General features: G+C 40.8%; 1 protein-coding gene and 1 long non-coding RNA gene across 10 annotated transcripts in view; one reads left to right on the forward strand and one right to left on the reverse strand.

The window, feature by feature from the left end:
- UGP2 (UDP-glucose pyrophosphorylase 2) overlaps positions 1-5395 on the reverse strand; it is a 51018-nt gene extending 45623 nt beyond the window's left edge. Inside the window, exons 1-2 of one of the 9 annotated variants that reach the window (XM_070572529.1) lie at positions 4742-5395; positions 4169-4464 (exon numbers count right to left, since the gene is read on the reverse strand). In XM_070572529.1, the coding sequence (XP_070428630.1) occupies positions 4169-4259 (91 nt within the window). In that variant the 5' untranslated portion in view covers positions 4260-4464; positions 4742-5395. The other 8 variants (XM_070572531.1, XM_008535386.2, XM_008535380.2 and 5 more) reach the window with 8 other exon arrangements.
- Positions 3925-16307, forward strand: part of LOC139075548 (uncharacterized) — a 91895-nt gene continuing 79512 nt past the window's right edge. Inside the window, exons 1-2 of the long non-coding RNA XR_011526043.1 lie at positions 3925-3961; positions 4752-5025. This is a non-coding gene — a long non-coding RNA (uncharacterized lncRNA). The remainder of the gene's footprint in view (positions 3962-4751; positions 5026-16307) is intronic.

A 16307-nucleotide genomic window follows, 5' to 3' on the forward strand; every position in this document is an offset into this window, starting at 1 on the left:
AGTATTAATATCCAATGTTTATATAAGCAGAAACTAAAGTTCAGAATAGTTATGTGTCTAAGATCACCTGTTGGTAACAGGATTCAAATCTAAGGCCACACCCTTTTATTTTTCTCAACACTGACGTAATCTAAGAGGTGTTACCAAAAAAACAAACCACAACCAAAAACATAGGCTAACCTACCAAAATCGTGTTTCTCATTTATGACAAATTCTTTTAGAGCACCCACCACTTCAAGACACTGTATTTCCCCCAGGGATATAATATTATTTTTGCCAACAGGGAACTGACAGTCTAGTTAGAGAAACAAGCAATTTAGATAAATTTTTAATGTAAGAGGCAACAAAAGGTATTGGAAAGGAGAAAGGTTTCAGACATATTTGTATAAGAATTTCAGTGCTTAGTAGCTGTGAACTTTGGACAAGATACTTTAAATTTCTTCAGCTATAAAGTCATGATAAAAATCTACCACCTCTCAGGGCTCTTGTGAAGTTTAAACGAGATAACATATAAAAACAGTTGGGGCTTAACATTTGCTCAGTCTTTCCCCTATGAAGGGGTATGAGCTAAGTGACAATGAGTGGAAATATCAATCAGTGCTACAACAAAGATCAAACAATTTGATCTGCTACAAAAAAATTCAAAAACAAAATCCCAATCCTTACACCTGAGAACTGATCTGTAGAGACAGCTGAGTCATTAGCCAATTAGGTTTATCATTTACAACAGCAACAGTTAATTAAACATTTAGAAGGTTTACACTTGAAGTACAAAATGTAAACAATGATAGATGCACAATCACGTTAAACTTTGGGGGGGAGGGAGGTGTCATTTTTGTGCCAAACTGCCAATTTAAAATGAAAACTAACATTTAAAGCAAAACTGGATGGCAACTAAATGCAATATTGGATTGAATCATGGAATAGTAGTCTGTATAAGCCCGTAGTTTAGTTAAGAGAAATGTACCTATGACTATTTCTTAGTTTTGACAAATGTGCAACTTTTCTATAAATCTAAAAGTATTCCAAGACAACAAGCTTATTTTGTTAAAAAGTGGATGACAAGGGAATGACAACATTCACAGTCAACTCTTAGGCACTGCCCCTTGATTTAGAATCTCGTGAAGACAGCCATTAATAGCAAAGGCTGTGAAGTCAGTCAAAGCACACCACCTCACAAGTCATTCTAAAGCATAACTACAAGGAACACCTGGAGTTTAACTAACATTCCTAACTTTTAAAGAGAAGTGACTAGTCCACTTTTCCGTAGTGTATTCTTGCAAAATACTGGCTTATGGTCATTAAATTTTGTTGTTGCTGATACACAACCAGCAAATTTCTAACAGTTCACCTCCGTCTCTCTATTCTTGACTAAGACATTTATTCAACCAGAACATAAGAAGGATCTCTCACCACAAATAACGTATAACACTAATTTGAAAGTCTAATGACAACTGACATTTCTGAGCTTAGTGCTAAGGGCAGGCATAAGTGTCCCATCTGTTTCCACAATAAGATAGGCAGTCAAATTCTCTTGCTAGTATACAAAACTCAAAGAGTCAATAAAGTGATGTAAAACTTACTGGGGTATTTTTATTCCCAGGGTCAAACGATGGCCATTACTGACAGTTTGTTTTTTAAAGTACATCTACATTTATTGACAATCACATGAAGTGGTTGTGAACTTTACTAGCTGTGTGTGCAGCAAGATGGCTGAAGCTTTCACACTCTGGGGTCTGCAAGAAAAGGGTTTACTCACATCCCAGAAAGCAAATCCTATGCTAGAAATTGGTGACAGAAGCTTAACGTAGCAACAATTTCAATGTGTACAACGTACACACAAACACTCACAGTCTTACTGCTTAACTCAGTTGAGAGGCATTCCTTAGCCCTTTTTTAACACACGTGTAGAATTTAGAGGGCAATTTTCAAATTTCAAAGAAACCTTAATAAGCTTTCCAGATTTCAAAGGAAAAAAAATAAAACACAGCAATGCAGCAAAGTCATTTCTCCTGGTGAAATGACCTCCAGCTTCTACGAGCTACTCCCGATTTCGCAATAAATGAATCTGAGACTCCAACCACGTACACACAGAGTAGAAGCTGAGAACACGAAAGCTTCCCCAACCGTCCTGGAAAAACCCACTGGCCTTCCTTCAGCCTCCCCTGCTCCCCTACACGTCTGCACACACACAGTTACCTTGACTTAGACCAGGAAAAGAGAAGAGGAATTAATTAGCAGCCAAAATCCTGTTTTATCATCATTTACAGCCACTATCCGGGGGAGCCAGAGTACTACTAACCTGATTTCAGAGAGGCAGAACTAATCCTAGCAGGGCACAGGGGTATAAATTATACGTATCGCAAACGCCAATCCAGCAACTCAAGGCAGCTCAAATGTCAATTTAACGAAAAGGGTTTCGCAAACAGTATCTCAAATGAACGTTTCCACTTCCAAACCACCCACCAACCTCTCGACTGCCGGTACCCAAATTCGGCTGAAATAACCCAGAAGATTAGCGTGTCTTACCTTGTACAAATCTCGACATTTTAGGGGTTTATTAAAGTACTCTGGCTTATATATATATATATAAAAATATATATATATATTAATTTCTGGAAGAGTCACGCTATAGGGCAGGTCTCTCTTCCTCCCTTGCTTTAACAACCGACGTGTTCTTTCTCTTCTTCCTATGTTTAGCCACTTAAGGGACTATTTATTCAAAGCGATTAAAACTGCCTCAAAAAAATAAAATAAAATACACCCAGGAAAACCTCTCCCACTTCCAAAAGACACAAACTTGGTGTGACTGAGTCTGCTTGGAACTCCTGCCTACTCTGCGCTCCCGACACAAGTGAGGGCCCGCCGGAGACTCCCGGAAAAGGTAAAATCACACGAACTTAAATTTCATCAATGAAAGAGGCGGACCTACAGCGGCTGTTTCACCGCCCCCCGGGCCCCACGCCCTCCGAGGCCGGACCGCAGCAGGCACTGGCGGCTCGCACCCCCGGTCCCCCCTCCTCTCGCTGCCGCCCAGGCTCCGGCCGGTTCCCCGGGAAACCCTGGTCAACAGTGGCCCCCGCCCAAGCACGGGTTGAGGAGGCGGGTGAGGCCGGCAAAGAGGGGCCATGCAACCATTTTTACCAGCCCATAAATATCCCGGACTAGGAGGCGCTAAGAATTCCGCGCTCTGGCCGCTGGGGCCTCAGCTCCCGCCTTCCGGCTGCGAGCCGCGGAACGCTGGCGCCGCTTTTTCCCTGGAGGAGCCCACGGCTCCGGCGCCCCTCCCCCGCTGCGGACGCTGAGGGGCCGTCCGCGAGGGGAGCACCCGTGCGCAAACCCGAGTTCGAGACGCCGGAGCCCGCCAGAGCCCCGACCCTACCCTCGCACATTCTAGTTCCTCCTGCCCTGCGCTCTTCCGAACCCCAAATTCGGCCTCCGGGGCCACACCACCCCGCAGAGGGGAGAGGGGCTGTACTCGTCTCAGGGAGGGAAACAACCACCCAGAGAGTCGTGGGAAGCTCAACCCAGCCCCTCCCCAAACCGCCACCAAGACCCACCTTCTTCCTCTTCCTTTAGCAGCTGGGAAATAGGGGGCGTTTATGGCGCCCCGGGAAGAAGGCTCGCAGGCTGAGAGAATGTCACCTCTGAGGCACCCTTCTCTCTCCCCCTCTCCCCTCACACATGCACACCTTGCACCCCTCGCCAGCGGTCGCAGCCCAGCTGGGGACCCTCTCAGCCCACCCCGCTGCCGACTCCTGACACCCAAAGCCCCCTCCTTCTCCTAAACACCTCCCCTCCCCCTCCATTTGGAGCAGCCCCCTTCAATGCGGAAATGTCCCTACCGCGCAGATCGACAGCAGCCGCCACCAGTCAGCAGCGGAGGCGGACGCAGAGCCTGGCCAATGAGATGCGCGGAGGTGTCAGGGGGCGGGGTGTCTGCGGCCCGGGGGAGCCCAGGGTAGGTGGGCGCCGAGTCAGACCCGGGGATCCCGTGCGTGGGAGGTGCGCAGGCGGCGGCCGGGCTAGGGGTGTTTCACCAGTAAAACTGCCAGCTTTCTGCAGATACTTCAGCAAAGGGTGGGGGTGCGGGGCGCGCCTGAAGCCCGAGTGTTATTTTTGCAGTCCGTGAAAACGTTCTCGCGTACCACAGATTGAGGATAGATACCTGTTTGGCGGATAGAGCCATAGCACACCACAGCAACTACCCCGAGAGGGCCCAGGCTCTTCTCAATAGACACAAACTCTGCTCGCCACATCTGTTCTCGGGAGGGCCAAGATGCGTTGAGGAGTAAGCAGTGGGATGTGTGGTGCCCAATGATAGGAGGAGAGATTTAGGGCGTCGAAGAAAGTATCCAGCAAAGGCTCTTCCCTTCCTATTCCTGTAGAGATTTCTGCTGTGATAGGTGTTTACTTTGTGATCAAAGTGGAAATGGCTTAAGTTACCCTTCAAGAAATGCTTACCTTTAGGGGCTGGCCCCGTGGCCGAGTGGTTGGGTTCGCGCGCTCCGCTGCAGGCAGCCCAGTGTTTCGTTGGTTCGAGTCCTGGGCGCGGACATGGCACTGCTCATCGGGCCACGCTGAGGCGGCGTCCCGCGTACCACAGCTAGAGGAACCCACAACAGGAAATATACAACTGTGTACTGGGGGGCTTTGGGGAGAAAAAAAAGGAGGAAATAAAAAATCTTTAAAAAAAAAAAACAAAAAAAAAAAAAAAAAAAAAAAAAAAAGAAATGCTTACCTTTTAATAGATTCTTGAAGTTCTCAAGGAAAGAGGATGTTAAAAGATAGAACGTTGGCAGGGACGTGGGAACTGCAAGAGGGCCAGCCCATCGCCCGCCAAATCACACCTATTATTGCCAACCGCACCTACCTGTAAGACTCAGTGCGCCTGTCAATGGGTATATCTCAGACTTTACACTGCATGACTCAATCAGCCTACACCAGGACAAGTGCACTGTCAGCGCCTTCAATAAACCAAGTTCTAGAAGAGTCTGAGGATTTGGACAACACTAATCAACCAAGGTAAACTGAGAATTTTAAATAACTCATTCTCTAAACAAACTTTGCTTTTTTTAGTGCCATATATTCGTATGGAATGTTATCAGACAACACAGAAAAGGCCAGTGATTCATTTGTCGTACTAGAGAATGACAACCCTTGGTAGTGTATTTCTTACGTGAAATCCAAAAAGATTACACCCCAAAACCTCTCAGCTATAAAACTGATTTCCCCCAAATAAAACCAAAGAAGTGTCTAAAAATCCAGATGTCTACACTTGAGTAACAGCATTTGGAGACTGAAGATCTTAATCAGAATCTCCACATCCTTTGTGTGCAATCAAGAAATTGTTCCAGCACTAAATAAGCAATATTTATCAATAAGCGTTAACACCAAAATAAAATACCACCAAAAGATTTGGGCCTCATATGGTTGCTTAGCCTGCAAAAGATAAAGTTGAAGGTCAATGAAGAGTCTTTAATTAAACAAGATTTAGTGTAAGAAGGATGATCAGTTATTTCTACTTTTACAGATGATTAAGGGAGAGGAAGTGAGTTTTAATTGCAGCAAGAGCACTTGGTAATACCTTGACAATGACATCTGGATTTATGCGTGACTAAATATTGAGATGTAGTACCAAAGGATGTTGTATATTTGCTGCCTCAAGAAATCTCCAAAAAGTAAAATTACTTGTCTTCAGTGGTTAAGTCTAGAACACCCAGAGGCTGACTCTTAAAAAAGTAGCACCCTATAAGCTATATTACCAAATATTGTTTCCAAATAGTGCCCTGTAAAATGCAATTTCCTTATTCAGTGGTTTAAATTTAGATTCTGAATCCCAAATGTTTTGTAGAAGAGCCTCCCACTCCCTCACAGCCACTGGAAACAACCTTACTGGGCAGATAACATAGGAATAGGGGAGAAAGAGGATCATGGCCGTAGTAGTTTCAAGTCTGCTTAGAAGGCAGTTGCCTATTTCTCTATATATTTATACATTTTAATACCTGAAAAATTGCTTTCTCTGGCTGTGTGTGTGTGTTTAATCTTCTTTTTCATAATACACTGCTATGGAACTTTCCTTCAAGGTGCATGATGCTGATATCTGTAACTTTAGCAATCTGTAACGTGGATAGATAGATTTACAGATTATACCTTTGCAGAAACTTGAGGGGAATCTAAAGGAGGAGGATGACGGGGGTCTGGGAAGGACTGTGTCTGCAGGGATGAATTGGAACGAGATGGATCGTAGAGTAAAAAGCCTGGAAGCCAAGTTTTCACTGGTACCATATGCTACCATCCAAGGATGATATAAATTCTGCCTGTAATTTTCTCATTCCTTCTTTCTACTTCCCCATTGAAACATGAGAAAATTCAGTTTAATATACCCAGTCCTATGTCCTGGGATGTATAACAACTTTTCCATATCTTTTTTTCTTTACGTAAGAACATTCTGTCATCAACAAGCAAACAACAGCTGCTGCCCTATTTCTAAGCATTGTTTTTGGTGCCTTTTTAGATTTAGTGCTTGCACAGTATCTGGTACATAGCAAGTACTCGATAAGTATATAATGAATGACCAGTTTAGTGCCACTAAATCTTTTTAACTTGCAGTATTGTATCCTGTTCTCTACTCTTTGAGAGCTTTAAATAAAATAAACAATTTAATTTACATTTAGACATAAAGAATTTTTGTTTCAGTTATTTCCACCTAGATTGTGAACTTGGGCCAAAGTATTAGAATAATAGCAGCAAATGCAATGTCCTGATGACTTTACAGTAAGCTTTGCAAACTACCCAAGATGAGCATTATCCAGTAAGGAGTGGCTTAGAAATTGCTGAAGTATGAAATAAGTAGACAGGTCAACAATGTGTGTGGTCTTTTATTTTTTTCTTGTCTATCCTACCCCCATCCCATACACAGAAGAAAATAAAACAGTGCAGTTTTGGAGAACATCTCAGAGACGTAGAAATTTCTATGTCATGTGCAAAGTGTTTAGCCAAGAGACCAGGCAACAGTTATACACCAGACTGTTGCCCACACTCAATATTGGCTCCCATCTGTACTCATCTAAATCCTAGACCACCCACATGAAAGAGGAAAAAGGGGCTACTGTTAGTCAGCCTGAAGTTGCCAATTACTGACTAGATCTAACAATAGGGCATTTCACTTGAGTGAAAAAGTAACCAAACAGGGTTAACTGGAAAAAGATACCAAATAATATCTGTAGAACAGACTACTAATGAATGAGTAGTCTAAAAATTTAATGACGTTTCCAAATACTTGAGGAACAGAAAGACTACATTTTTTCCTGTTGCCAACACCCTGTTGCTAATGAATCAGGAAGTTTGCTGAAACAAGTTGTGAATTTAAATTATGACATATCCTTCCATTTGTTCATAGTATGATTTTTAAACTATGTTTGAAGGTTATATAACTTTTATACCAAAACAGCAGCAATTATTTCAAATAACTAAGATGCTTTAAAAACAGAGTTGTCTCACATTACAGGTGATTATCTAAAGAGTTAATAAACCAATCTAAGTAGTTTTAAAAGTCATCAGGCTCACAAGAATGCAGTTTAACCACAACATGCATTATCTTGTTCACCTTTATCAATAATTCCCGTCTAGGTTTTCCTTTGAAAGTTGCATAGAAGGCAGGTCCTTACTGTGTTGTCTCTTGTTTGTCCTGTTCTGCATGTTACCCAGAGGAGATGGTTGGTAAGAAATGGTGATGCCCATGAAATTGTATTTCACTCATGTGCCAAACTGCATCTCCACACCTCCCTTGATTATAGAGGCAGAGAAGTCATTTCCTTTAGTAAGCAGGCCCAGGAATAACCACAAAGAAACACCGTATATTCTTTCAAGGTTTTTAATAAACATAGATCATTATGTAATCATAATTTGGAAATAGAAAAAAAACTCACTAAGAAATAACACATCTCTTACTAAACCCATAAGATTGAATAAACATTATTCTGCTTTTCTGTAGTGATGTATGAATAGATGATGAAGTTACTTATTCTTATTGACTTTGAAATCCTCATAGACAAGAGCTGTGAAATAGAAAAGCATTTGGTTTAATCCTATTTTTTCTTCCTCTTTCAACCGTACTAAAGATTCCCTGTTGTGCGTTCCATCAAACGTCTTTTGATGGTTTTCCAAACATCTCTGCCTCTGGTCTAGCTTATTAAACTTCCTGCCAGTGCCACCACTGGGAAGGAGAGGATAAAGAACTTCTGTTCCCTAACTTAGTCTCAGGGAATTTATTTTAAGCGTTTCATACCCGCCGCCCTAACTAAATATTAAAGAGAAGATCCTCAGGACTATTCTTTGGATGAGTCCTAAATAGTTGGGTAATTATATTTCATTAAGTGGGTAACATGATTAGGAAATAAAAAGTAACAGTGTTTTTCCCTCTCTAGAGTGAGAAGGAGGAGGAATGTCATATTTAGAGAATAGATCACAGAAAAAAATGTGGTATATTAATGTTAAGTTCTGGTACCATTTTTAATTGAACTTTTTAAAAAACTTTCAATGAGAATGCACATCTTTTAAAAAGTGAAATCTAACTAGTACCCAAACGCCCATAATGAATAGCAGTACTCTCCTGCACTACCTCTCTTTACTCCAACCCTGCACCCTAGAGGCAGTTATTTTTCTCTTGACTGTTACCTCATAGTTATTTCTAAATGCTTATATTGCTATTTCTTTGGTTTATGGCTTTTAGACATTGTATGTTTTGATTTCCTGTTACAAAATAGATATGGATTTTGCTCACTTACACTCCCAGCCTTCTTTTCTCCATTGTATTAGTTTCCTGAAATTTGAAGAGCTATATTTCCCAACCTTCTCCACATTATGGCTCAGAGAGAAAAATGACAATATTTGTATGGCATCCTGGATAATCTGGAGGGAATTTGTGGACATCTATATGGGACTTGGTGAAAAATTAATTGCTTTTTAAATATATATAAAATTATAAAAATAAAAATAAATGCAAAGTAATGGGAATATTAAATATTGAATTTGTATAAAACTGTGAGATAAAAATCTTTCCAAATTTTTGAATGAGAAATTCGAACTTGCCTGCATGAACATAACCTTTTTTGAATCAGGTTTTATGCTTTAAATAGCTACACACAGTTTCTGGTCAAGACTTTCAAATGGTAATCTCTTCAAATTCTTTTTTTTTTTCTGCTTTTTCTCCCCAGCTCCCCCCAGTACATAGTTGTGTATTTTAGTTATGGGTCCTTCTAGTTGTGGTATGTGGGACACTGCCTCAGCATGGCCTGATGAGCAGTGCCATGTCTGTGCCCAGGATCCAAACCGGGGAAATCCTGGGCTGCCAAAGTGGAGCACGCAAATTTAGCCACTCGGCCACAGGGCCAGCCCCTTCAAATTCTTGATAGTCACTGTGGTAGGCTGAATAATGGGTCCAACAATTTAATAAAATGGACATAGGTGGATGATGAAGTTCCTGGATTGATACACCACATGTCAAAACTTTTCTCTAATACTATGTCTTTGCTGTATGTTCCAGGCATTTCTCAGACTTTACCTTCATCCCTTTTATCAAAGGGTTTAATTTCGGCAATTACGTTCTTAATTCCCAAGCATTATTTCTTGTACTCTGATTGTCACTTTTATATAGCTTATTCTTGTTTTATGTGTATAGTATCTTTAATTCTCTGGAGTAATCTTCATGTCCTTCATGTTTAAGTTTTCTGTTTTGTTTATCATTGTCCCTCTCTTTGGTGTAGTTGGTCTTCCTCAAATATCTGGTGATTTTTTTTTTTTTTTTTTGAGGAAGATTAGCCCTGAGCTAACTACTGCCAGTCCTCCTGTTTTTGCTGAGGAAGACTGGCCCTGAGCTAACATCCGTGCCCATCTTCCTCTACCTTATATGTGAGATGCCTACCACAGCATGGCCTGCCAAGCGGTGCCACATCCGCACCCGGGATTCGAACCAGCAAACCCCGGGCTGCCTAGAAGCGGAACTTGCACACTTAACCACTGTGCCACCGGGCCGGCCCCTATCTGGTGATTCTTGATTTTCCGTTTTCTAGAACTGTGTTGATCTTACATAATGGAGGAGTCAAGAGACACTTTCTGAAGGGGGTGGATCAAGAAATAGAGGTTTAAGTATTTTCTTTAAAGCAATAAAGTAACAAATAGAACTGAATATAATATAATAAAAATTGCAAAGAGGAGACTAGGGGAAGAAAATGGAGAGTAATGTAATTGAGCAAAATTCTTATTGTCCATTTTCAAAGAGTGGAGTCAAATAAAATGTCAGGAGTCGAACAAAAAAGTGGCAGTGTATGTGCATTGTTTTCAGTTATGGAGATAGCTATCTGAAGTACTAAAAATAGTTTGATGTAGCTACCTTTAGGGTAGTGATTTTCAAACTGTGGGAGTATAATCAATTTAGTGCGTTACAACCTACATTAGAAGAAAGAGAAGTAAAAGGAAAAAGGAAATATAAAGTTGCATTGCACTAGTAAAGGTAAGTAAAATTGGTGAAACTTTTTTCAGCTTTGGCGGGAGGGGTGGTGTGTGTGTGTGTGTGTGTGTGTGCCTAAAATTTCCTACCTAGATCCTGGTCAACAAAGTACTCTAGGAGGTAGAGTTAGGTTATGGACAGTGATTGGGCTACCTTTTAATCTTTCATTTTTCTACTCAACTGTTTGAATTTTTTTTAACTCATGCATGTGTTACTTTTATCATAATCATTTAAAATATGTATCTCTGTTTTTCAATACACAAAAAATACAAATTCATAGGCTTCCATAATATAAAGTGGTATATTTCCTAACAAAAAGCAAATATTAGGCAATTTTCTTGAGGAACAAAATGACAAGCAATCTTAGCATCACTTACCAAGAAGGGAAAAGTGAACAATAAGTTTTAAAGATTACTTAAGGCTCAAGGGAGGGAAGGCTGGGGCAGGGGCAAGAAGTTAAGATTCTAGGAGTCCAGGCAATGGATTAACGAGGATGACGATAAAGCAAGAGAAATTAAAAATTTTAAATATCATTGTCACAATGTAGACCAATGCTAAGGATGATCTTGAATCAATAAATAATTTTACCTTATTGATTCTGTTTCTTCTATCAGTGTTTCTTCTGTCAGTGAACATTATAATTGCTTGCATTTCTATGGTGGCTTTCAGGTTTCCTCAGATTGCCCTTACAGCAAACATAAGACAAGTTTTGAGTACCTGCTTGCCCAGACCCTCCCTTTCTAAAAGCTTCTACTCCATCTGGGAGAGACCTCTGTGATCATGTGCACTTTGTGAGCTGTCACCTAGCCATACCTAATTGGACCAAAGAGAGACAACTGGCCCAACCTGTACCAGTCAGATTTTCTCTGCTAGGAATTTGGAATTGGAACTCAGAAATGCTGATCATTTAGTGTTGGTCACTTGGGGAATAAGTGTATCATTCTGGGGCAGTCGTATTTGGCCTATCTGCATAGATACACAGAAAAGAACTCATCTGCCTAAAAAGGAAAGAGTAAGCATAGCGGAGAGGCCATTAATTCATTAAGTCGACAAATACTTATTAACTACCTACTGTTCCAGGTACTGTTCTATGTTCTGGGGATACAGCAGTAAATAAAACTGAGTCTATGCCCTGTGAGTATACTTGGAGGAGGGAAGAAGATGATGAACAAATAAATATTTAATAAAATGTCAAGTAGTAGTAAGGTCTATGAAGAAAGATAAAAGAGGGTAAAAGAAAGTTTGAAGTTGAAAGATAATATTAGAATAGATAGCTGAGATACAAGTATTAAAATATAGGAATGTGTCAAAAAGAAACTCTTGGCTGAAAAGAATGTTTTTTGCAGAAAGCAAAACCCTGACGTATTTAATGAGGCATTGCAAAATCTGCTTCCCCAACAACCACAGGAGGTAAAGTCAAGGTTCAGACTGAACTTTATTTAGAAACTTTGGAACCACGTGTTTAAAGAATGAGAGAGGTTTGTCAAGACATTCTGCCAAAGCACATCACAAGCTTAACATGTGCTTACTGCCTGCTCTCAATAACTAGTCTCCATGAGCCAGTCAGCTGCTAGAATTTGGGATATAGTCTAGCTAGTTAAGTCTCAAACTGGGTCATATCTCCATTTCCCAAAGGAAGCTCCAGAAACCTTCTGCTGTCTCTCATATAACTTGTTAGCTCTGTTTTATAAAATTCCTCAATTTTAACCTTAGAGCCATGATCTTGAAATTTGTGAATATGAAGATACAAATATTAAAATGTTCCTAACTAAGCTAATTGCCTTCCTGATAAACCTGCTCATCCTACGTACTCTGTTATGATGCAGCCATCTTTGCAAACCTCTACCTCAAAAAAGTTGAAGTCATAACAATAACAGCTAACATTTGTTGAGTGCTCTTAATGTCCCAGGTATTATGCTTTTTTATCTCCCTTAATTCTCACAGGAGTTTCTGGGAAGAAAATGACCTGAATACATGTTCCTGACCAACCCCCCTCCCCACCCCCGCCAATTCCTTACTGGAGCTACCAGCAACTAAAAGCAACCACCACAGGCCCTCAGAGGTAACCTGTGTTTCTGAGGCCATCCATAGGAGAGGGTAGATATTGGACATGTGAGTCTCAAGTCCATAGCTTGGGAAAGCCAAGTCCTATCAGGAATGGACAAGAGGGCTGCACAAATAGACAGAGTCACTCTCCTTCCAAGTGTCTGAGAAAAGAGCGTCTTTCTTGCTTGTACTTGGAAAGCTGAAGGGCAAAGAAGCTCTCTCCTGCCTCCCTTCAAGTGAAGGGGTCCCAATTTGCCAGCTTGTCTGCTTTGGGCTATAATAGTGGTTCTCAAAATGTCCCTAGGCAAGTAGCAAGGCATCACCTGAGAACTTGTTAGAAATGCAAAGTCTCAGGCCTCACTACAGGCCTATAAATCAGGAACTGTGAGTGGGGCCCAGGAAGCTGTTTTAATAAGCCCTCCAGGAGATTGTGAACCAAGAGGCAAGGAGAACAGATGGCTTCATATCCTCCACCTGCGAGAAACCCCAGCCGCCTGACCTGTAAAGGCACTGAGGAAATCATATCATTAGTAGGACACAGAAAATTTCACTGTCTTTAATAAACTCAGTAATTTGAGGGACGTTTACTCAGCTGATCAATCAAAAGGGGTGACTGTTTTAGGGAGAAATAATCAAACAGAAGAGAACTTTAATCTTAATAGTGGTCCTATTAATTCCCCCAGTAAAAATCAAGGCTTAGAGAGGTTAAATAACTGTTCAGGGTCACACCACTGATAAGTAACAGAACCAAGATTTGAACCCAGGGCTGTCTGACTTCAAGTCCTCTCTCTTTCCATGTATAAATTCTAATTACATCTACTTCAACTGTTTCTGTAGATTTCATCTTTTTTTAACTTTGTTTTAAATTATGATATAACATAAACAATACATACAGAAAAGTGCACCAGCAGCCCCTGTATGCCTCTCTCTCCCCTCCGGAGGTAACCACTATCTTGACTCCTGATAATTGTTTCCTTGCTTTTCTTTATTAAACCACATCTAGAAGCATTTTCAAAAAACATAGTTTCATTTTTGTGTTTTGAACTTCATGTGAAAGGAATTATACTGTTTATATACATTTGTGTCCTGCTGCTTTTACTCAACATCATGTTTGTGACATTCATACTTGTTGTATGTAGCCATAGTTTGTTCATTTTCATTGCTATATAGTATTTCACTGAGTGAATAATAGATATTTTCTTTATCCTGGAATCCATCATTTCTTCATTCCCACTGTCACTCTCCTAATTCAGGCGTTCATTAGATGATTCCTTATTGCTTAAGTTATCCCAGCAGTCCCTAACTGTACTCAATTCCATCCTCTTCCCAACTGCTGCCAGAGGAATCTCTGATGGTCAACACAGATCATGTCCCTCCTGTTAAGAGAATTTGTAGAAGGAGAGGAAGAAGAAAGGCTGGAAATAGACAGTGACACATTATTCACAGCCTTGGAGACCATTTTAAGGATTTTGGTTTTTATTCTAAGGGGGATGAAAAGCCCTGTCTGACTGACAGTTTTGACTTTCTAAGCTGAGAGTCTCTTACCTGAGAGTCCCTAGGCCATCGGATTAGACCCCTCTGATGACTGTTCCTGGAAGAATCCAACCAAGTTGGCTTGGTCCTCCCTAAGATTTGTCCCATGGCCCCTCGGGATCACTTCAGCTGCTACTTGAGTTCGCTCGGCCCTGGCCCCACCTGTTGCCAATTTTCTCTTTCAGCCCTCTTAGGCTTCTTTTTGACTGGACCTGAGAATTAAATTGACATAAGAGGGGCCGGCCCAGTGGCACAGCAGTTAATTTTGCACGTTCTGCTTCGGTGGCCCGGCGTTCACTGGTTCAGATCCCGGGTGTGGACATGGCACTGGTTGGCAAGCCATTCTGTGGTAGGTGTCCCACATATAAAAACAAGTAGAGGAAGATGGGTATGGATGTTAGCTCAGGGTCAGTCTTCCTCAGCAAAAAGAGGAGGATTGGCAGCAGATGTTAGCTCAGGGCTAATCTTCCTCAAAAAAAAAAAGTTGACATAAGACATCAACAGGAGAAAAGCATACCAATTTATTTAAGACAAATTTTACATGGCACAGGAGCCCTCTTAAGGAATGAATACCCAAAGAAATGGAAAAACCTACTTGCTTTTATATTAGGTTGAACAAAGAGGGGCAATTATGGAAAAGTGACAAAACTATCCATAGGGGAGGATAAAGGAAGATAAGAATTATTTTAATAAGGTCTGTTTGTGTGAAATTCTCTCAGTCTTAACTTCTTGATGATAAGAATGTAATTTTCCTTCTGATATAGAGAGGACATCACTCATACAGGAATTCCATCTCCTGCTTTTAAGAAAAAGAAGAAAAGTCAGTGTTTTTCTTGTATATGCTGTTTTTCAAGTGCCTTTAACCTCAAAAGAGTTAATATGCCAGAGCAGCATATTTTGAGGTGGCATATTTTGAGCTCCTTTAGTTCCGAGCATACCTCACAGGTGAGGCCATATAAGTTAATGCATATATGGATAGAATGTCATGACTTTGGGCAGTGCAGTAGTGAACTATTAACTGTGCTGAAAAATGGCAAATGAAAGAAAAACAAAGGAATGCACTACGAATCGTAAGGTTTAGCTCAAAATCTCACTTAAGTGCCTAGGGTAAAAATGTTTCAAGTGTCTTAACAAACACTGCTAATGCATACCGTTGAGTATAATGAGAATTACAAAATGTTAGGCAAGAAAGGGCATCCATAGCTATAGACTATAATTTTAGTGTGGGGGTTGGCAGACTTTTTCTGTAGGGGCTAGATAGTAAATATGTTCAGCTTTGCAGGCCATACGGTCTCTGTCACCACTACTCAACTCTGACTTTGTAGGGTGAAAGCAGCCACAGGCAATATGTACATGATTGGGTTTGGCTGTGTTCCAGTAAAACTTTGTTGGCAGCAGGGCAGATTTGACCCGTAGGCTGTAGCTGGCCAACCTCGGCCTTAGTACGTAATTTCAATCCTTATTGCTACTTGCTTGTTGTTTTCTCAGTATTTTTATTAACATCTAATTTACATTGAATAAAATGTGGCAGCTCTTAAGTGCACTTTCTGATGAGTTGACGATGTGTTCACCTGTGTAATCACCATCCTAATCAAGATGTAGAACATTTCCGTTGCCCCAGAAAGTACCTTCATGCCCGTTTCCAGTCAATCCCCACGTGGACCCACACAGGTTAACTTCTCTTCTGATTTCTACTCCTATAGATTAATTTTGCTTGTTCTTGAGCTTCTTATAAATAAAATTATACAGTGTCTGTGTGTCTGACTACATGGCTTCTTTCATTCAACTAGTTTGGTGAGATTCATCCATGTTGTTGAGGGTATCAGAGTTCATTCCTTTTTATTGTTGAATAGTATTCTGTTGAATGAATATACCACAGTTTGTATGAACATACCTGTTACTAGTTTCCTAGGGCTCTCTTAAGAAATTACCGCAAACTTCATGGTTTAAAACAAGAGAAGTTTATTCTCTCACAGCTCTTAAGGCCACAAGGCTGAAATCAAGCATGTGGCAGCCTTACTCCAATCTCTGCCTTTGTCTGCACATGGCCTTTTCCTTTGTCTCTCTGTGTCTTTCTTCTCTTCTGTCTCTTATATGGACAGTGTCATTGGATTTAACGCCCACCCTAATCAAGGATGGTTTCATCACAAGATCCTTGATTATATCTGCAAAGATCCTTTTTTCCAATTTAGGTCACATTCACAGGTTCCAGGTGGAT

The sequence above is a fragment of the Equus przewalskii genome, chromosome 14 (assembly GCF_037783145.1).
Source record: "Equus przewalskii isolate Varuska chromosome 14, EquPr2, whole genome shotgun sequence".
NCBI lineage: Eukaryota > Metazoa > Chordata > Mammalia > Perissodactyla > Equidae > Equus > Equus przewalskii.